The sequence below is a fragment of the Cryptomeria japonica genome, chromosome 11 (genome assembly GCF_030272615.1).
Source record: "Cryptomeria japonica chromosome 11, Sugi_1.0, whole genome shotgun sequence".
NCBI classification, from domain to species: domain Eukaryota; kingdom Viridiplantae; phylum Streptophyta; class Pinopsida; order Cupressales; family Cupressaceae; genus Cryptomeria; species Cryptomeria japonica.
The window spans coordinates 720,837,371-720,860,887 of NC_081415.1; the positions used below are offsets into that span (position 1 = coordinate 720,837,371).

The 23,517-nt window shown below is 37.8% G+C and overlaps 1 protein-coding gene across 4 annotated transcripts in view; it reads left to right on the forward strand.

The window, feature by feature from the left end:
• Window positions 1-23,517, forward strand: part of LOC131859817 (uncharacterized) — a 144,722-nt gene that overhangs the window by 19,333 nt on the left and 101,872 nt on the right. The window contains exons 2-4 of one of the 4 annotated variants that reach the window (XM_059213946.1): window positions 20,188-20,439; window positions 20,682-20,751; window positions 20,836-21,191. In XM_059213946.1, the coding sequence (XP_059069929.1) occupies window positions 20,188-20,439; window positions 20,682-20,751; window positions 20,836-21,191 (678 nt within the window). Of the gene's footprint in view, window positions 1-20,187; window positions 20,440-20,681; window positions 21,192-23,517 lie in introns of all 4 variants that reach the window. The other 3 variants (XM_059213947.1, XM_059213944.1, XM_059213948.1) reach the window with 3 other exon arrangements.

Sequence of the window (23,517 nt, forward strand, 5' to 3'; positions counted from 1 at the left end):
AAGATCTCTAGTGCATGCTTCTTCTGGAAGTAGGAACAAGTATTTATCAAGAACAATTCTAAGTACCTTTGAATTTTCCTTAAAGTTGACATAGCTAGATTGTAGAGTTGGAGTATGGTGAATGTATATGCTATTTGCCATATATTTTAATCAACCTTGTAGGTGGACCAAATAAGCACGCAACTAAAGTTTGGATGTGTACTTGGTGTTACACTTTCAACAATCTATTTGTCATTGTCCATAATTCTTTCGCCCAGTTCTTTATTTTTTAGTATCCTCTAAGTCTATCATATTTATTGTTGTATGGGCCTCTTGCCTTTCCTTAAAAATTTTCAATTTGGAACCATTTATCGCATCTTTTATCATGGTTCCATCTAAATTCTTTAGCCTTATGGACCCATTTGTTAATATTTCTCTGATCTTGAGTGGTCCTAGCCACATTACTTTAAACTTATTTGATTTGATCTCATTTTGGCTATAATACTCAAGTACTACTAATGTTCTAGGCTTGAAATTCATTCTCTTTAAATGCTTGTTGTGTGAGTGCTTTCTCTATTTTTGCATCATCTTTGTTGCCCATTGTGCTACTATTCATTTTTCATTCAATTTGTTCAAATGGAGCCTTTCAGATGCTCATTATCACCTGTAGACAACTAAAATTATTCTCCTAATTTTCATCATTATTTCTTCAATTAATTAATTATTCTAATTATTCCTTTGATATTAATTAAATTACTTTAATTATTTAATTAGTGTATTTCACAATCCCCCCAATATTAATTAAATAAAATATTACCTTCTATTCAATTAATTAATATTTCTTCTAAAGTTCATACTTGTTAAATTTTTGAGCTCACCATGCACATTCATCCAAAAAAATAAATGATCTTTTTTATTTAATTCCTTATTTTGTTCACTTTCTTAATCCCAATTAATTAACTAATCAATTTTTTGTTCAAAATTAAACATGATTAACTAGCCTAATCATTAGTGACATCTAAGTCCACTTACTCAAAATCCTACAACAAAATCTCAACCCTCCATCTTAATATAAACAATCTACAGCATTCACAATACCCCATGTGATCTCTCACATGCATGAGAGAGAACATGTCAAATCCTTTTCTTTCATGAGACCTCTCACACATGTGTGAGAGAAATCATGTCACCTTTCCTCTTCCCCATGCATCCTCACATATGTGTGAGAAGATTATCCCTTTTCCCCGTAAATATTCTCACACGTGTGAGAAGACTTAATCCTAACCATTCAATTTAAACAAGAAAATCATAGCCATTCAAATCATGTCAATCCTTGGCCCACTCAAATCCACCCATCATGAGGTACCTCTTGGCATCCTCTTCTCCCTCCGATCCTTCCATGAATCCCATCCTTGATCCAAAGTACCCAAAATCTGTAAATAAGATCTCTTAGAGGCCATTTTCAATCAATAGTCCATATGCTATTGTTATTTTGTTACTTATTAGTAATCACTTCCTTTAGTCACTCTATTTTATCATCAAGAGCATATCAAGAGGAACTTAGGGTGCATTCCTCTTCATCAAGCTCTAGTGGAGGTTGTGAAAGAAAGCAAGGCGTAGAAGCATTTTTTTGTGCTTTGTTTGTTTGTTTGTTGCTTTGTTTTCTCTTGCATACATCATCGAATAGATTTTCCATTGCTATTCTTATGCTAGGTACCTTGTACTCCATGGGGACCATATCTTATTGGCCATACATAAATTGAAGTGTGTATGTCCCATAATTACCTTATATTTTGTCTTGCAAACCTAGAGTATTGTTGGTAGCATTTCTTCCCAATCAGTAGCTTCTACCCCACATGAATTTTGAATGACAAATATTAATACCTTGTTTCTAGATCTTGCTTGACCATTTACCCTCGGGTAGTAAGGACTAGAAAGGGTATGGAAAATTCAGAATAGTTAGCCAAATCACATGGTGGTGCAGGAGCACCTAGGACTTGGGCTCATAGTCTTTCTACAATTTTGGCTTGCATTGACCTTAGCCAAGTCAGGTTTCTAATAAGGACTCCAGGAGGGTCCAAGGTGTGTGTGTAATGTTTGATTTGAGTCAAGTGTAGGCCTAGTTGAGTTAGTTTTCTTTCGAGGTTTGCATTTTGTGAGTAAGTGGTAGTTTGAGTAGGTAAATGGCCTTCTTTGTGGTCAAAAGAGGCATAACTTGGTGAGAGTATTAGAGAGGTTTAGAATAGTCTTAGGAATGTTGAAAAAGACATGAATAATGGCAAAGCAAAATATGGAAAATTGTAAAAGTTGTCATGACAACTTTGATCCTAAAAGAGCTTAGCGGTGGAGTTAGGGTTAGCACATTGACCTAAGATGCCTCCACACGTGTGGAAGACTATTTAAACCTCCTCTTGCACGGTTACCAAGGTTGGAAGTTTAATTTTTGGTGAATGACAATCTGAAACCATTCATTTTCGGACTGTTATCACTGTTTTTGTCTTATTTTGCATAAATGTGAACATAAATGTGAACGCAAATGGATTGAATTCATTGATCCAGTTTTGGATAGTAGTTCTTTGGTGTGTTCCAGTACCATTTGGTCCATTTCATGCTTTGTAAATAGTCTTTATTAGTTCTTGTACTGTTTTGGTTTCAAACAGCCAGTTTTGGATTGTAAATAGCAAATTTGTGTAAAATGGTTGCCCCATAAAATCCTTTCATGCTACCATCACGACTTGTTGGGACATGGGAGGCAACCCTATGTACAGTGTAAATATGCAGGGAGAAGTTCTGGAAGTGAAGTTCATCATAGTTGCCACCTTGTTCTAGGCGAGTCCAGGAGCAACCCGGCTAGAGGAAACAGGGTGTAAAGTGAATGTATGTTGCAGGGGTGACTTCAAAACCCAAACTTTAGCATGTGGCATTGAAGGACAGGTCCATTTAGAGTTCTAGTTGGGAGGGGAAGCTTTGACAACCTCATTTCATTACCTTATTCCTTTGTTAAACAATCACAGCCGGTTAAGGCCTAGAAACCCTAGCAAACCCTCATTTTTGGGTTAGGGCATTGTACGGCAAGATAGGAGACTAAAAGCAACAAAATCTCTTGAGGATGGGTGAGTGAATGAAGAAAAATAAAACTTCTTGTAGGGTCTTTTGGACTGATTCCCTCAAAACCCTTAAAAATCAGATTTAGGAGGCCTAATTGGGGCTCATCCTTGTAGCCCTATTTCTAGACAATTTTAAGAAATCGATAAGGGAGATGAAGATTGCACAACCTCAAATGGACTTAGTTGAATTGATTCCATGGTAAATACCACCTCCACACCTCTGCAATGTCTCATAACAGCATGGGGGTGAAAAGTGAAGTTGACAAGTTGTTGTCAATATTGCAAGATTGAGCATATGGGAAACACATTGAGTTGGTAGAGTTCCTAGTGAAAACACTTGTTGCAAACATCTTAAGATTGGCAAAGAGAAAGTCCTAGCAGAGATTGGGAAGGACTTGGAGGTCTTGAAGCATAGCTAGACCTGGTGAGGTTGGTGGAATTGAGCAGCACCAACTAGGTGAAGTGTGAGCAAGCTAGGTAAACCCTATCAAATTGGTATCAGAGCCTATAAGATTTGGGCTAGGAGAGTAGATGTCCTCAGTGGAATTTGTAGGAGACAACACCATGGTGACCAATGCAGAGTTGGCAAAGAAAGTGGATGATCAGGAGGAAGAGAATAGGCTCCTAAAGGAAAAATTGATAGAATTAGAAGGTAAGCTTGGTGAAATTGAAACCAAGGCAGATGAAGTGTTGGTAAAGGTTGAAGGAGCAGAAGGGAAGGGTAAAGAGGTGTCAGAAGTAGATAGAGTACTTGAACCTGATCCTGTTTTAGAACAAGAACCTTTCCTAAAGGCATTGTAAGCCTTAAGTGGTAAATCACTGAACCTTTCCTTAAGGCATTGAACGTTTCCTAAATTTTGCTAAGTCTAGGGCTTGTTTTGTCAATTTTAGGGTTTTTGCGTTTAGTCCTAGATTTTAGGGGTTTCTTTTAGGGTTTTGGAAAAATTGAAAGTAAAACACCGGAATGAGGACCCTTCAAGGAACATCCCAGTAAAATTTGAGCAATAGAAAGTTCCTATTTTTTAAGGATTTCATTGAGTCCTGGAATGGATTCATTTTGTCAAAAATCAAACTTACTATTTTTAGTAAATGCTTTCCTGACCTATTTTGTCCAAAACCTAACATTTTGAAACACTTACTATTTGGGAAAATCTATTTTTGGCAAGTTCTTCACAGGAAAACATTGAAAATTGAACATCCCTGAAGACGCTGAAGACTGAATATTCCTGAAGATCATTTCTAAATCCGGAAGAGTTAGAAGGCAGACAAGTGTGATCAAAGTTTGGCTAAGTATTGGAACCAATCCAAGAATGGAAAGCTCGAAAAATCATCTAAGTCTGGAAATTCACATCAATCCACAAATGTCATCCTGATCCGGCCTGAAATTTGACTAAGTCTAAAAATTTAAAAGATCTAAAACCTAGAATTTGCATTATAATTCCTAGAGATCTGAAACCACTCTCAAACATCCTTCCAATATATATGAAATATAACTTAAAGTATAAGTGGCATTTCAATATGTCTCTTATACTTAAATGCTATATTTCATATATATATATATATATATATATATATATATGTTCTGATGAAGAGAATGAGACCGACTTGGTAGAAATCATCAAATTCCTCCACAAGCATGGAAATCCGCCTAGGCAAGGATGAAGGCGCCAAAGTGGAGTAGTCAGGGAAGGATGAAAAAAAGTGTGAATTCCTCCACCTATGCAAAAATCCGCCCTAGACTAGAGCAGGGCGCTAAAATGAACTGTTCATGGAAAGATTGAAAAAGGAGGAATTCCTCCTTCCTTGAGAAATAGCGCCCAAAGGTGATGAAAGGTGCCAAAGGTAAAAGGTCTTGGAAAACATGAAATTCCCTCAAGCCAAAATCCCGCCCAAGAAAGTCAAAGGGCGCCAAAACATGGTCAACAAGGAGAGTGGAAAAAAGTGTGAATTCCTTACCTTAGGCAAAAATCTGCCCTAGACCAAGGGAGGGCGCTGAAATAAACTATCCAAGGAGAGATGGAAAAATCATGAATTCCATGACCAAGGTGAAAATAGTGCCTAGCAGTGAAGGAGGGCGCCAAAACACACAAGGAATGAAAAATGGAGAAAGTTTGAAATTCCATGGTAGGGAAGAATCAACGCCTTGGTCAAGGAAAGGTATTGAAATGGCTAAGGCAAGGATGAATCATGAAATGATGAATTCCACCATGAAGAGTGAATTCCACGTTTAAGTTGGAAAACTGAAAATTGCATGAAAATCCAAGGGTCAAGGAGGAATGGAAAGCAGAAATCCCCTCGGGAATTTTTTTGAAATTTCCATTTTAGACACCAAGCCTTATTAGAATCCGGATTTTTTTTTAAATTTCCATTTTTATAGACACCAAACCTTATTAGAATCTGGATTTTTTTTTAAATTTCCATTTTTAGACACCAAACCTTATCAGAATCCGGAATTTTTTTGAAATTTCCATTTTTAGACACCAAACCTTATCAGAATCCGGAATGTTTTTGAAATTTCTAATTGTGAGAGATTTCTCTCTCTTGGACATGAGACCTAAATTTTAGGAAAATTCCTAAAAAATAGGAGATGGTGGGAAAACGTTGAAAATCTCTCCCAAAGCAAGGAAAGTTCGAAAAACTTCAAGAACAAGAAAATTCTTCATGGATCAAATTCCTCTCTCCTGAAGTTTTTTCTCTCCAAGGTTTTCTCGCCAAATGGCAATCGAGTCAATGCATGTTGAATTAATGAAGCATCTCTTTGCATGCAGCCATCACATATATGGCATTAATGGCAGATTCCTTTTGCATGGGGCCATCACGTCTAGGAGATGATGGTGCATTTGTGGCTTCGTGGTGGTGCACTTATTACAGGAATATTTTGACCAAGTGGTGGATCGGTCGATGCATGTTGAATGCATGAAGAATCTTTTTGCATGTAGCCACCATATTAATGATTTTATGACAGATTCCTGTCGCATGTAGCCGTCACATGGAGAATGATGGGCATTTATTTCTTGCATGGGAATATTCATGGTATTTTGGGCAAATTTGATGTAATGGAGTGCATTTAATGCACGAATGGATGCCATTCTAGGATTGTTTGAATTCATTGTATATGGGTTTAGTGGGCATCAATTGTTGATTCCCACCTTGTTGCATCATGTGTGGGGGATCTTTTAGGAAAAACCCTAATTAGGGTTTTGCATGTAATCGTGGCCTGAGGCCTATATAAAGGGGTGACCCCCTCATTTCTAAAGGGGGGGAGCTTTGTATGAAATCGTTGCGATAAGTTTTTGAGAAAATAAAAGGGAAACATTGTTCTCTGACGGTGTCCACTTAAGTTATTTTTTCAGAACTTGCATGGTTTCACCTTCCTCACTTAGAGTAGAATTTTATTTTCTTAGTTGTTAGATAAAGTGCTTTGATTTCAATGGAGAATGTAATGGTGTTTGATGAATTTCCATGGTTCATACTTTTTGCATCTTGCTGATTGTAAGTTGCAGTGTAAAGTTAGCTTGAGCCACTAAACTTGTGCTAAGTTTGGTTGTGGACAGTCATTTGGATTGCGCTGTTTTGGGTATTCAAATGCACTTTATCGATTTGAAAATCTTTCAACATCCTCAGAAGATTGCACCGGTTCTTGCGGAGTTGTAGTTAAACTTGGCAAAGCAGAGCTTGGTTTATTTGGAATTTGTCCACCAAAGCATTAACTGTTGATATCACTGCCCTTATGAGTAAATTTAGGCCTTTCTAACCCTTTCTCCTTTATTTTCGGTTCATTTCAATTCGTTCAAAGCAAAAGCATCACCAAATTGCCATATTTGATGATAAAGTTCAAGGAATCCAACCACAGTAAAAAAGTGAAAGAACGATCCAAGCGTAAGGCCCCTTGGATTACTAGCAATCACATCTGCCAATTGAGTCATTTCCGAGTATGAAGGAACCTTGGAGTTAGCCGTTTGATCTTTTTGCAATCTTAGCATACGGTGTGACTTTGTTCAAGAGAGAGTGAAGTGGCTGTTTAGGCAACTTTATTCTGTGTTAGATGGTCATAAAAAACACATCAACAAAATGCAACCAGTAAGCTGTTTGGGGCTGGTTACTGATATCAAACGTGATTTTTAGTGTGTAGGTACCAAATTGTTGTGCGTTTTGCACACACACCCTGTCTTAGACAAGGGACCCCCCCGTTTTTTTTTTTGGTCTGCCCGAATGAGAGAGAGGCTCCTCCTGTAGTGTCTTCACAATCACCTGATATTTGTCGAGTATAGTCTAAGCTTGGAGTAGGTTCGAAGTTGCGAATCATGGAGATGAAGGATGGCAAAATCATAGGTCGCTATTATGTCCTAAATCGCCAGAGATGCAAGTAAAAGGCTCTGAAATCGGCTAAGTAGGCCGAAATGCAAACTCAGATCTCACAAAATTGGCTTGAAAAGTCGAAAATCACAAAACTTTGCAAAATTGGCTTGCAAGCCGAAAATTACAAAAGGGTGTAAATCTCACAAGATCATAGTAAGGCGAAATTGGAAGGAGGGCTAAGTCGCGCGATTTACCTTAGAGGCCCAAATTCCCTTAGTCGACATGTTCATTAACTTTGCAAGAAAGGGGTGAAGGATCAAAATTGTGCAAAACTCCTCATAGGCCTGAAATTCGTTCTTTGTCAAAAGGGCACGCAAGCACTAGAACTCGCAAATGTTCCCAATAGGCCGAAAATGGTGAATTGAAGGCATATTCGCAGAAAAGGGGAATCATTTATTCGAAACTGGAGAAAGCCGAAAATTGCAAATGATCCAAATCGCGCAAAGTAAGCCAATGAGCGGAAATTGGCTAAAGATGCCAAATCGCACATTCAAGATAAAGTAGTCGGGTTTCTAAGTTCACAAATTTCATTAAAATGCCGAATTTCATTTAAGGCGACCCAAGAGGACCCGATTTCCCACATTTTGGTCAAGAAACCCAAAATTTATAAAGGCGTTGAAACAAATTTTTTAAAACCCCTAAATCACGCCATTCATCTCATGGGCCGACAATAGGAGGAGTTCGAATCACAACATACAGGTCCAAATCGCGCCAAAGGGCTTGATAGCCCAATTCTTTTAGTCATTTGCAAAACTTTCAAGTTCGCGCAAATGAGGTCTAATAGGCTGAAAAAACTTAGAAAAAGAAAGTCCCGCATTTCGGCTCATAAGCTTGAAATTCTAAAGGGGCATTTTTAGCGAAAGTCTCTCACAATGATCTAAATGGCCTGAAATTGAGAGAAGTGATAAAAGTGTTAAATAAAATTCGCACAATATTTCTAAAGAGGTCGAGTTTTGTATCATAAGGGGGGAACGTTTTAAAATTTGGTGATTTTATTAAAATTGTAAAGCGAAAAGTAAGCTTTTCATTCTTCTCCAAGGGCCCGAATTGGACGTAAAGCAAAGGCTTGCATTTTATTCCAAAGGGCTGAATTTTGCAGTGTTCCATGGGCATTGGGGACGGGGGGACGCGTTTCCGGGACGGGGGGACCAAGGGCCTAAGTTTGGGGACAGCAGGGGGACGGCGGCGGGGGGGGTGGCGGGGTGGTGGTGCTGATATAGTTATACATATACATATAGTACTTGAAAAACTAGTTTTGAAAAGATGTATGACAGTATTATAGTATAAGAATTACATTTCAAATGAGACTATATGAAATTTGGAATACTAAATCTAAATACCAAGATTTCTTCAATGCTAATTGTGTTGTTATATGGAGCCTAATCAGACTCGGACGTTAAATTTTTCCTACTTCTATCGGCGCGGTTTCCCCCTATATTTTTCAACGGGGGTTTGGGGGCAGCGCCCCTTGCACGAGGCCAAAAATACTTTTATTATTTTCTAAAGGTGTTAGGTGTTATTTTTCTATTGGTCCACGTCCAATTAGGGTTACCCCTTAACCCCCCCAAAAGTCACATGTTTTTTAAACACTGTTTTTTTTGGTTAGCTTTGACGTGGGAACGCGGGAGACGCCTGGGCGTCTCCCCGTCCCTCGAGAGACGTCTGGGGGTCTCTCGAGAGACGAGGAGACGCCTAGACGTCTCCCAGGAGACGTCTTCACGTCTCCACGAGAGACGCAGAGACGTCTCCACGTCTTGGTGGCACTTGGGTGGCGGTGGCGGGGGACGTCGCGTCCTCGTCCCCCAGTCCTCGAGACGTTTCTAAAGGGGGGGCGTGACCAAAAAGGGGGGGGGGGGACGCTTCCCCATGGCACACTGGAATTTTGCCCTTAGTCACCCAATTGAGTGCAAGTGAAAATAGCGGGGATCCAGGATTTATTTAAAAATAGATATTTTTATTTTTCCTTCTGGACGTTTAAAGTTAAGTTTGTTAAATTAATTTAGTTAATTTTTCAAATTAATTAATCCAAGTCGGAATTGATTATTTGCAGATCAACATTGCTGGAAGAGCTAGAGCGTCAACCTGAAGCGCAAATTGGAGACGCGATTGTGAGCGATGCGAGGAAGCAAGAATGAGGAATGTGTTGCAGAGCGCAAAATGAAGCATGGGGAAGCGTGCCATCACCAAATAGAGTTGAGATCCACCCTCAAGACTGAAGACAAAGAACGCTCAGAATGTAACAAGTGTATGCATTCTCAAAAATACATAACTGGATTTAATTCTAGAAATTCAGTTTTGAAAACTGAAATTGTTTATTGTAAAGAACTACATGTGGGCCCCGTCTAATGAATTCAAAGTGAGGGGACACAGGTCAGTTATCTCTAATTGCCAAATTGACTAAATTGAAGCGAAACAGTTGTATGTAGTTGATAAAGATTGGGTGGATAACTGAGAATTGAGCTGGCATGGGTTAAAGCTGCCAGCTTCTAGAAGGTAGATTGAAGCCCTTGGATGCAGTCAATCCTGGCCATCGGTTCAGTTTGTAAATTCTATAAAAGGCAAAGGCTTTTCTGTAAAATTCCTTAATTATTTATTAGACATTTATCCTTTTTATTAACAATGTCTTTTCCATTATAGCCAGAGAGATATGGCAGAACAATGAATAGCATTCAGGTAGGGATATTTCTCATTCACATAAATTCAATTTCCTTCCTACTTGTTGTTACTTCAGTAATTGACATAACTAGGTATTCAATAATCAAAATATATATACGTAGTGCACTTGTAACTACTCAGTAACTGTTGATGCTATGCTTGTGCTGTTGATCATCGAAGAATGTATCTGGTATGCCCGATAAAATGAATCTCTGCTATGCTACGGTGAGTCTTGTGTTCAAGTTGCAGAGGACCGTCGATGTGAGGAGTTCCTGTGTTCTAGTAGCTTCGTGTGGACAATACCATGGACACCACTCTCTGCGATTTCACCATTTATGCATTCCGCTACACTGCGCGATTTGAGTTTGCAATTTTATGTTCTCCGCAGGTTTCATAGTGACTTTATTATGGAATAACCAATGGTTTCTCCTCCTGTAACATATGACCAATAGGCCAGTCTAAGAGACTGACGAAAGGCAAAGAAATTCTGGGATGTGTATTAACACACGCAGACTTCCAATAAACTCTTCCACGATTTGTTTTATCAAAACTCCATGTTTTCATCTCGGGTGCTGCCCATCCTTTTATTATCATCAGTTGGTTAAGAATCCCGTAATAGTTAGGATTAATTACGGTGTTAAACAAATACATGTAATTAAAAGACATTCTTGTAAATATTAATTATTTATATAAATGAATAGGAAGATTTATATAAAATAATTAATATATTTTTATACTTTCGTCAATCATTTATTAGGGGACATGACAGTCTCCCCTGCCTCGTGTTGCTTGCCCTCAAGTAACTCCAAAACTCTTTCATTTTCCCAGGTGGCATCATCTTGAGGCAGATTTTTCCATTTGATGAGATATTCTCTGATAGTTCTGTTCCGCAGTTGCTTGTCCTGTGTTTCCAAAATTACTTCTGGTATCATTTCGAGCTTCCCTTCATCATTCAAAGGAGGTAAATCTTTGGACATTGACAATTGCTGTCCCAGAGCTTTCTTGAGACAAGACACATGAAATACATTGTGTATCTTACTTTCCACAGGTAAATCAAGTTCATAGGCAACTGTACCAACCTTCCGGACTACATGATAGGGACCATAAAACCGAGGTTTTAATTTTTCAGACCAACTATGTTTGAGAGAAGATTGCCGATAAGGTTGCAACCTGAGAAATACCAAATCTCCCACTTCAAAATGGCGTTCAACTCGCTTTTTATCTGCATAGATTTTCTGTTGATTCTGAGCACATTGCAAATTCTCCTTAAGAGCTGATAAAATGTCTTGGCTTTCTTGAAACCAATCACGAGTTTTAGGTACATTGCTCTATTCAAAAGTAAGGTCAAGAAAAGAGAGTACATCATAGCCATATAATGCTTTGAAAGGAGACATACCAATTGACATATGAAAGGTAGTATTATAACAATATTCACCCAAATATAACCAACGAACCCAAGCCTTCTGATGACCGGCTATGTAGTTACGAAGATAACCTTTGATCCACTTATTTACTATTTCCGTCTGTCTATCGGTTTGCGGATGATAGTTGGTGCTATGATTCAACTCTGTACCTGTCAATTTGAAAAGCTTCCCCTAAAATATGCTAAAAAATCTGCTATCTGTATCACTGATTATAGTTTTTGGTAAACCATGTAAACGGAAAACCTCTCTGAAGAATAACTCTGCAATTTGAACTTGTGTAAATTCTGTAGTGATAGAAAAGAAGTGTTTAAATTTAGTTAATCTATCAACCACAACAAAAATACAATCTTTACCTTGGGATTTCGGTAAACCTGTGATAAAATCCATTGATATACTTTCCCATTTCTGATTTGGTATAGGTAGTGGCTGCAATAACCCTGCAGGATAAGTTTGCTCTGCTTTATTTTGCTCGCAGGTGGTGCATTCTTTGACATAAGACATCGTTTTTAATCCTTTCCAAGTGAACCTTTCTCTTACCTGACGATACGTTTTGAAGTATCCAGGATGCCCTGTTAGAGGAATATCATGCATAGATTGGAGAATTTTCTCTTTCAATTTTGATCCTGGGATTAAATAAATCCTGTCCTTGTAATAAATAATATCATTAACAACTTTATATTTATCATCTTGTATATTACCATCTAGCAAATCACATGCAAAAGAATCCTTTGAGTACTCGACTAGCAATAAAGATTTCCAATCAGCTGTTACTACAGATATCGCATTGATTTCAGGCCTTTTAGATAAAGCATTTGCAACAACATTATTTTTAACCTTTACATATTCAATCTCTAAGTCATAAGCTTGAATCTTACTGATCCATTTTTGTTGCCTATCATTTAAATCTTTTTGTCCCAAGAAATATCTCAGATTGTTATGCTCAGTTTTCACTACAAATCTGCTACCAACCAAATATTGCCTAAATTTTGTTAGTGCATGCATGATTGCCAACATTTCTTTATCATAGATAGAATACAATTTCTCAAGCTTAGTAAGTTTCCTGCTTTCATAAACTATAGGATGTTTGTTTTGCATTAAAACTGCCCCTATTCCATCCCCAGAAGCATCACATTTCAACACAAAAGGCTGATTAAAATTTGGAAGGGCAAGTACTGGGCAAGAACTCATTACCTCTTTAAGTTTCTCAAATACATGTTGAGCTTCCTCAGTCCATCGGAATGCCCCCTTTTTGGTAAGATCTGTCAAGGGTACCCCAAGCTGTGAAAAACCTTTGACAAACCTCCTGTAATAACTGCATAAACCAAAGAATCCCCTTAATTCTATAAGGTTCTGTGGTGGTGGCCAATCCAAAATGGCTCTTATCTTTTCTTGATGAACCTGTACCCCTGTTGCACTGATCATATGCCCTAAATACAAAATTTCAGTCATTCCAAATTCACATTTAGACGCCTTTGCATACAGTGATTGTGATTCCATAATACCAAGAACTATATCAATATGTTTCAAATGCTCTTCCCAAGTTTTGCTATAAATCGATATATCATCAAAGAATACTAGCAAAAATTTCCTTAACTGTTCGTTAAAAATATGATTCATACAGGACTGAAATGTTGCCGGAGCATTTGTTAGACCAAACGGCATAACCTAAAATTCATAATGACCATAATGACAGCGGAAAGCAGTTTTATGAAAGTCTTGTTCTCTTAACTTAATCTGATGATACCCTAATCTCAAATCAATTTTAGAAAAATAAACAACACCATACAATTCATCTAACAATTCATCAATTCGAGGTATTGGATACTTGTTTTTGATTGTTTTCTTGTTAAGAGCTCTGTAATCAATGCAAATACAAAGAGTTCCATCCTTCTTTTTGACCAATACTACAGATGATGCAAAGGGACTAGAACTAGGTCTGATGTGCCCCATATCCTATAATTCCATAATTGCTTTTTCTATTTCATTCCTGAATGTTTTAGGGTGTCTATAAGGAACAATGATAACTGGTTTAGCACCTTCTTCTAATTCAATAGTATGTTCAAATCCTCTATCAGGTGGGACTCCTGAAGGAATACCACTAAAAACCAAGTGATGTAAATCTAATACTGTTAACAAATCATCTTGATAAGATTTAGATTCAAAGCCTGATACCTTGTTGGAGATTAAACATTGTGCTGACCATGCCACACCTCCATGTCTGAAAATAGCCTTCATTCTTTTAGCACTGACGATCCTGGGACCACTGCTAGACATACCACGAAGGACTACCTTCTTATCATCAATTTTAAAAGAGAATTCCATTCTTTTAAAACTCTGTGTATATTCGTCTAATGTTTCCATCCATTGTATACATATTGATGTGTCTTTTGTACACATACGAACACAAAATAAAATACCTAAAGGTACCTTATCCTCTCTTGAGCAAAGTTTTCCGACTGCTGAAGATTTCATCGAAGGATCAATCGAGGCAACTCCAAGGTTCTTGTATGTAGGTTCTCTACGTGTGGATAAGCTTCTCGTGGTATGATGTGATTTTGCTGGAATCACAAGGGTACTTACGTTTGACTGCCTGAACGTCTGATTTGCGTTGGATATTGCTAGAACGTGAGATTTTACTGGCCGTTGATTTTGAAAAAAAAAAGGAAAAAGGAGAAAGGTTGAAACGGGATCTATTTCTAATACTAAGAATGTAAGAGCAATGAATGACCTTTGATGAAATTCTAATTTAGTCTTGCTTTGACATTCTAGGACCATCTTCACAAGGTTAGTGCGATCTTCTGAGGAAAGCTTTATGATGTTCATATCACCGCTATAAGCATGGACACCATCAGGCTGATGCATATCAATGAAGAAGCGACAATTGAAGTTAAGCTTAAGTTGAATGATTCCAGTTGACTACACAAGGCAAGTCTGCAATCAACAAACTGCTAGTAGTATGGACATACATATTTCACCATCGATCATACACATTTCTTCCACTCATCTTATAACATGAAATCAAATTTGAGAAGTATAGAGACCATGCAAATTGTTGAATCGACCCATAGAATTCACCATTTCTTCAATGAAGTTTACAAGTCCTTTACAACAACATCTTGGCAACAATCTTTGCCTTCTCTTTCTACTCTATTCTAACTATTTCCTATTCTCTGACTATTCACTATTATCTATTCTCTATCAACCAACTATTAACCTTTACAAATGAGGAGCCAAGACTTTATATAGGGAGCCATTTACAAACAGACGACTCTGATTGACTTTATATAGGGAGATATCATACCGTGTGGCGAAGTGAAGGTTTTGGAAGTAGTTGGCAATTCCTTGAACACATTGAGTCTTCCAACACTTCAAAGCGCCTTGAGTCTTCCCTTTTGCCTGTGGAACGTCCTTGATGATGATGGACTGGAAGAGGTCGTCTTTGTCCTGGCCTGGTCTTCTTTCATTTGCAAAACAAACCAAAAGATGATTAAGGACACATATGACATATTCATTTCAACATAGCATTTTCCACCTTAAATCATTAATGAGAAGACATCAAAATGGAATTTCACTAAAGATTTTCCCCAGGGACGGGCCCTATAAGAATTTCGCCCTAGACCCTTTGGAAGGGTCAGGAGTGAAATTTGCATTTTGGTCTCTCCGCCAGGATTCATGTATGGAATATAACATTTAAGTATAAGAATTCTTATACTTTAAGTTATATTCCATATATACTGTCAGGATGTTTGAGAGTGGTTTCGGACCTCCAGGAGTTATAATGCAAAATCTAGTTTTTGGAGGATTCTTCAGTTTTCCAGATAGTCAAATTTTAGGATCAGGAAGACATTCCAGACAGCCAAATTTTAGGGCATTTGAAGATCAGGATGACATTCGAGACTTCATCACTCACCAACTTGACCTAGCTCAGACCTTCAAGGATGATACTCACTCACCAAGCAAGACACAATTAGCAACACGAGCAAAACCAGGCCCTAAGGAAGACTTTCAAAGAAACCCTAACCCGGAGCATCCACTGACTCACCTTTAGCTAAAACAGAGCCTGCTCTCTTAATAATTCCTCTGGCAACACTCAGCATGCAAAGGCTAATGGAAAAAACCCTAAAAGACCTAGAAACAAACCCCAAAAAGCAAAAAAGGAAGGGTCCCCATTTGCAATGGGGCGATGTGTGAATACGTCACAACAATGCCCAAGACAACATTAGTGTTAGCCACGTCAATCACATAAAAATCATCAGTAACAGTGTAATTGCCAAGAGTAATATTCAATTTAGGAACTTTATGAGTGCTCCATAAATTAGTTCCACCTGCTACTCTAACATCAAATCCCTAATGTTTTTTAGTCTGCAAGCCACGTCTTTCCACAAGTGCTGCATCTATAAAATTATGTGTTGAACCACTATCCAACATAACAATCACACGCTGTCCATTCAAAACTCCTCTAACTCTAAAAATATTATAATGGGGAGTTCCTATCATGGATGCTATTACTCCTTCTCCTTGTTTGGTACCTGTTTCTGACTCTGTGTTCTGTGGTGCTCGTTCTATGTTAGGATCAGCATTCTCTTCATCCTCACTGTCAGACATAACCTCAATATAATGAATTTTTCCCTTCCCTAAACATCTATGTCCAGGCTGCCATGCTTCCCTACAACTGAAACATAGTTTTTTCCTTCTGAGCTCTTCCCTTTCCTCTTTATCTAACCCATTTTTAGGGAAATTATCTTTGTTGAAAGGTTGTTTGTCTTTTTCTGGTCTAGGAGATGGTTCTTTGTTAAAAAAAATTCCTTTTGAAGATGGTTCTAATTCTCTTGCTCTTTTGACAACAATTTGTAAGGTCTGAGGGTTTAAGGACTTAACCCAACCTTTGAGGGAATCAGACAATCCATCTATAAATATTACAATCTTGTGTCTTTCTTAAATTTTAGTAACTAAGACAGCCAATTTTTCAAATTCAGAAATATATTGTTCAACAGTTCTAGTTTGCTTAAGCTGAGTCAAATCCTTAAGATGTAATTCAGGATCTTTAGAATCAAATCTATCAATAAGTTTCTCAGTGAACTCAACATAAGTGCCTATCAAATTATGACCCAAGGTTATTTGTCCATGATGCCACCATTCATGTGCTACACTGTCAAGATGTAACGCAACATATGTAATTGCCTCCTCTTCCATCATAGGGTTTAATTGGAAGTATGTGTCTAATTTTTGCACCCAAGCCTGAGCAGTTGTCTCACTTGATCCATCAAAATAAGGAATGGACATTTTTTCAATTTTCCTTTGCGATTCATTGTTGTTTCCTTGCTGTCCTCTTGGCCTATGTTTCATTCTGACATCTAAATATTCTCTAAATGTCATTGTTGATCTGAATTCTTCTCCAGAACCTAACCAATCCTGATGTATTTCTTCTTGTATTTCTCTTATTGTAGGTTCATTTTTAGGTGGCTGGTTTCGAGCAGTAAATGTGGGCATAAATGGTCTAGCTGTTCCTGTTCTTTCTGGCTGATTATTGACTGACTGTTCATTTCTACCCCCATTGTTTCCCCCATTATTTTGATGTTGATTATTCTGTCTTCCATTATTTTGGTGCTGATTTATATTATTAGCCATAAACTGGGTCATCAAGTTGGTCATTCTGTTAACATTATCTTGCATATCTTGTTGACTTCTGATCAATGTAGCCAATAGGTCCCTATTGTTATCCGGGTCTCCCATGTTGGTTTCAAAAATAAATTCCTCGTCAGTTTCTGTGTGGCTATCCTCAATTTCAAACGGAATACATGAACTACTCTGTGCTAAAGGAGAGTTTGGAAATCTGTTTTGACGGGCCCTAGTACTTCGGAAATTATAATTTCCTTGGTGCATACTCAACTGTGCATTAAGTTTTCGTGAAGATTCAATACCCTACAGGCTGGCAGGGTTCAAAAGCTTTGATACCACTGTAAAATTCCTTAATTATTTATTAGACATTTATCCTTTTTATTAGCAACGTCTTTTCTATTATAGCCAGAGAGATATGGCAGAACAATGAATAGCATTCAGGCAGGGATATTTCTCATTCACATAAATTCAATTTCCTTCCTACTTGTTGTTACTTCAGTAATTGACATAACTAGGTATTCAATAATCAAAATATATATACGTAGTGCACTTGTAACTGCTCAGTAACTGTTGATGCTATGCTTGTGCTGTTGATCATCGAAGAATGCATTCGCTGTGAGCATAAGGAAACATACCTCCTTAATCATGTGTTGCTTGCACAGTTCCTACCACGTTCACAATACTCTCGATTCTGCTGCTTGACGGTATGATATCTCCGCTACACCGATATTCTCCTTCTACTGATACTTCCGCTATACTGAAATGTGTCACGTCTCCTACCCATTGGCGACGCTGCCTACGCGATTGCAGGGGAAGTCAGAAGAACACCTGATATCGGGTCTTGTTTTACATGAGCGGGAATGGTTTGTATGTATCTGCTATGCCCGATAAAATGAATCTCTGCTATGCTATGGTGAGTCTTGTGTTCGGGTTGCAGAGGACCGTCGACGTGAGGAGTTCCCGTGTTCTAGTAGCTTCGTGTAGACAATACCATGGACACCACTCTCTGCGATTTCACCATTTATGCATTCCGCTACACTGCGCGATTTGAGTTTGCAATTTTACGTTCTTCGCAGGTTTCATAGTGACTTTATTATGGAATAACCAATGGTTTCTCCTCCTGTAACATATGACCAATAGGCCAGTCTAAGAGACTGACGAAAGGCAAATAAATTCTGGGATGTGTATTAACACACGCAGACTTCCAATAAACTCTTCCACGATTTGTTTTATCAAAACTCCATGTTTTCATCTTGGGTGCTGCCCATCCTTTTATTATCATCAGTTGGTTAAGAATCACGTAATAGTTAGGATTAATTACGGTGTTAGACAAATACATGTAATTAAAAGACATTCTTGTAAATATTAATTATTTATATAAATGAATGGAAGATTTATATAAAATAATTAATATATTTTTATACTTTCGTCAATCATTTATTAGGAGACATGACATTTTCTTTTGTAAAGGGTTAGATTTTTAGGGTTAGATAGTTAGATTCTAGTTCGATTTAAAGGAGTTAGAAGTAGTTGCAATTTTCAAATTAGGAGTAGCATAGAAATGTTGCTGAAATTGTTGTAATGGTAGCTGAAGCAAATATATGAACATTGAAATATGGTGTTTGTTGTGTTTGTTTTCTTTTGTTTGCATGGTTTCTTTCAGCTAGTTAGAATTATAGTTCAGTGATTTTAATGACAAAATGTGGAGGGGTATTTGATGCATTTCAGGTTCATACCATTGGGGGCCTGCTGATTGTAGGTCACCGTGATTAGTTTGAACCCAAACTGTGCTTAGTTCAATTGTAGGTGTTCGTCTTAGGCTGCACAAAATGGGGTGCCTAAATGAGTGTCTCCGGTTTGAAAATCCTTCATCCCTTGGAGATTGCATTGTTCTTGTCTAGTTGTGAGGGTGTCTTTGGTGAAACATGAATCTGTTAATGGAAATATGTCTACCCGCGACATTAGTCATTCTTATCGCTGTCCGTAGGATCCCTAAGCCCTTCTCTTTTGCTTTTATTTCGCAGATTGAGAATCATAGCATAGTCGGATGCATACCAGCTTGTTGCAAAACGTAATGCCCCTTGTGCTCCCAGCAAAACACATCGACCGTTGAGTTATCTCGCAGTCAAGAACTGACATTTGGAACCTTGAGGTTGTCCCCTTTGATCGACTAAAAGCAGTATTAGGGCTTCCTTATACAAGAGAGGATAGGATACTCGGCGAAAATATTCTATTCTGCATCGGCCGGATAGAGCTGTGGCGACACTACTTTAGACACATCAACAGAAACATATTCCTGTCCCAGCATAGCGGTCTGTTCCCCATCCATAAATTTTCTTAAAATCTGTGTGAGGCTCCATCCATAAGGCGCTAGTTCAAGTGTTCTGCCCATAAGGTCACTTCAGATTCCATAGATGAGAACCTTTTGGGAGGGTGCTTATTGCAAAGATGCATATTGAGGTCATGTTATCCAGCTATGTGTTCTGGAGCATCTTACTCCATGGTTGTGAGCTTTCAACTATCCTTGTTTTTCAATTTAAACTCAATGGTTTTGGAGTCTGGATAGACAGGTACTAATTTCACTGGCAGTAGAAAGGTTAATTTTCTAATTTTTTAATTGTCTTATTTGAAGCCAAATAAGTATTGTTCCTATTTAGATTCCTGGCTGCATCCCTTTGACATGTGACTGCTTTTTGTCGAAATAATAATTATTGCTCCTGGTTTCTTTCATACTAAAGTTTCAATAGATGTGATAATGAGCAGGATCCAAGTGCTATTTTGAAATAAACAGGCATAGAATGGGAGAAAAAGGGTTTCAAAAATTTCAACTCTTCATTCATTTTGATTGTCTGTACGTTCTGCATTTTCTATTCTTTATATTGTGCTTCAGCTGGTTGGCTTATTGATATGGAACTCAAAGTGCGACTTTGTATGCTGTTGTTTTAGCATACTCCCTTATTTGATTCTTGTGCTTATTTGGATTCAGCTAAAGATTTATAGATAATATGCAGTTCTGGCTTGGTTTTTACTAACTTATTCTGTAGATAGTGGCAATTAATACAGAAGTGCCTCATGAATCGGAGAGAGAAACCAGTCATCTCAAATACATTGGGGAAATAAGCATGAGAAAGGAGGAGCTTTGCACGCTACGGCATGATCCTGAAAATGAACTCTCTCATTTGCGCTATTGTATGGAGCTGAAATTGGAGCCCAATACTAGTGTCAAAGGACCATTTGAGCACTTTGTGCAGTATTTTAACTGGCTAAAATTAGGTGTAGTCAATTCAGTGATTCCTGTAAGTTCTATTTATGTATTTACATTTAGGATAGAAATTTAGCTATATTTTTTGATTTATGCGCTGATGCTCTATATGAAAAATTGTTACTCAACAATGTTGGACATTATGCACTTGCAAAATTTTGAATGGCACTTATTTTTTCAGACAAAAAGAGAGATACAAGGTTCAATTTTTGTCTGCTTGCAGCTTTCTTGCATATCTCTTTAGATTCTAAACTATTCAAGTTGCATAAATGACAGGGAGATAGTGTGGGACCATTAGGAGCTCAACTAACTTTTGGAGTTAGTAGAAAGCATATTCCTAAAAGAGGTGAACATGAAACAGTTGAAGAAAAGCTGGTCAACATTGATGCTGTCATGATCCTTCTGAAAGAAATATTTGGGTGTATTGCAGAGAATTGCGATAATAAATACAAAAGTGCATGGTGCCAAAGAATTTACAGAACTCTTCTCTTAGATGCAGTTCTGGTTAACTCAAGGTCAAGTGGTGCTCTGCATGGATTGCTTTCACAACCTCCATTGGATACTTTTATGGGCTCTCCAATATGGACTCGATTTGAGAATTTAGTGGGATTCTGGCATGAGTTTATGCTTTGTAGTCCTGAAAAGTCACAATTTTGCGAATATTCTTCTTTGTCTTCATTAAATGCTGAGGATGGAAACCACCTTTGTGATATAACTTCTACTTTTCTAATGATGCTCACTAAAAGATCAGATCTTTGGCACCGACATTCTACAAGTCAATGGTTGGTCAGTTCTCTCTATCTCACTCGCAAACTTCCTATTCAAGCTCAAATTGTTATTTTTGATTGACCTAAAATATTCTGTGGATGTCATTCTAATGTTCTTGTCAAGATTATATTTATCTATTTTTGTATAAAGAAACATTTCAGAGCAGGCAGTTTCCTTGGGTTCTCAAGGATGGAAGTGAACAATTTGAGAATAAAATACAGTCTGATTGCAACTTCTCTTTTCCATTAATTGCTTTGATCGCATACATCTCACTCTTTTTCTGATAACATATATAGAAAAGTGTTACAGGTCAAAGCCTTAGAACCCAATGGTCAATTATTCACATACATGTCACAACAATGATATGGTTTGCCTAGAGGTAATTTGGCTATTTGTGGGGATCAAATATAAAAAAATTTCTTATCATATAATATCCTTATTTATTAAAAGTTAGGGAGATTCAACCAAATGGACAAAGAACCATGACTCTCAAGGCGGTACAAAAAAAAATGAATTGGCAGTTTCCATGGTGTTGTAACGTTTTCACACATCACCCCATTGCAAACAGGGACCCCCTCTTTCCGCTTTTGTTTGTTTAGGGTTTTTGGCAGTCAAGTGGCAATTTTGAGCTTTCGATGCCCGAGTCTCATTTTTGGTGTGATCACGCCCAGAGGTCTTCAATGTGCAAGTAATTTATAAATTTTAAGTTTTGAATTCAATAGGATCAAGTGTTTGAAAAATGTTAAAATGTAAATGTCAAGGTGATCCTAAATTTGTCTTATTGTTGAGGTTGCAACTTGCCTTAGTGTGAGCGTAGTGTGTCTCAAATGTTGCAAATTGATGTGAATTTTGCGCTAGAGTGTCAAGAGTCCCTATAGGAGTCATTTTTTTTCACTCCTAGGAGGTAGATTAAGTCAAGTGTGCACAAAGTCCCGATGGACTCCTATTTTGTACCCCTCAAATCGAGCTAAAATGTTAAAAGTCTTGATGGAAATAGAATTTCCATTACATAAAATGACAAAATTTGATAAGTTTGGGCTTTTCCAATGTGAAAATCATCATAGTTTCGATGGAAGACGTTTTTCCCCCATGAAATTAAGGCATAAAAGTGAGTTGTCCCGATGGGAGGCATTTTTCAATTGAGCAATAAAGGTAAAAATGGACTTTGTCTTGATGGAGCATAATTTTCCACTTCTTTTTTGAGTGAAAAGAGTTGATTTTAATGATGAAAATGGTCTTAGTCTCGATGAGGTGTGTTTTTCCCCTCATGGACTGACTTTGCAAGTGTTTTTTGGGAAAATCCCGATGCATCTGGATTTTCCAATGAGGTTGTCCCGATGGAGGTCATTTTTCCACCAGGCCTTCAAGAGCGAAAATGTACAAGGAAAGTGTGTCTAGATGACCCACGTTTTCCCACTAGGAGGTAAATGACCAAGTTAAGTGCAATCTGAGTGTCCAGATGAGGTTCGAATCTCCACCATAAAGGAAAATGAGTGAGACGAAGTGAAATGTGGATGAATTTATGTTGTCCCGATGAGGTGCGTTTTTCCACTGGGGACAAAATGATGAATTATGATGAAGTGAAGGTGTCCAGATGGAGTTTGAATTTCCCCTAGAGAGTTCTTTGATGAAATTTGACAAGTTTTAATGAGATTTTGAGTCCAGATGAAGGACGTTTTTCCACCAAGGAGTGTGTTTACATGAAATGATCAAATTTAGTTGTCTAGATGGCCATCGATTTTCCCTTGGAGTGGATTTGGGGATGAAAATGAATTAAATAATGAAAATTACTTGTCCAAATGAGGGTCGATTTTCCCCTAATGGTCATAAGCTGCAAATGGGGTGAATTTAAGTGAAATTGTTTGTCCAGATGGGGTGCGATTTTCCCTAAATGGCTGAAGATTGGATTCAAGTGAGATTTTTCAAAGTTAATATGTCCCAAATGGCATTGATTTTACCTTACCACATGCATTTAATGATCAAGAAAAGTGAAATGTGCCAACTGTTGAAATTCCAACGCAAATCAATTTTCCATTTGGCTGGTAAGGGCGAAGTTTTATCTCACATTGGCTGTGTGGTGAATTTACAAGGCAAAAACATGAATAAAGACACAGTCCAGCACCTTACATGTTATTATATTGTGACTGATTTGACAGTTGGGCGGCTGGAAGGGCTGAGTTTGGAGTGGCGCCATTGTTGTGGAGGGTGCGATTTTGCCTAAGGGGCTGATTGCACCACATTGAGGGAGCTTGTGAGCATCCAAAGGGGGGCGACATTGCTGTTAAGGTTGCCATTGCTGGCAAAACATCATTTCCAGCCACTTTTCCCAGACCAAATCAATACT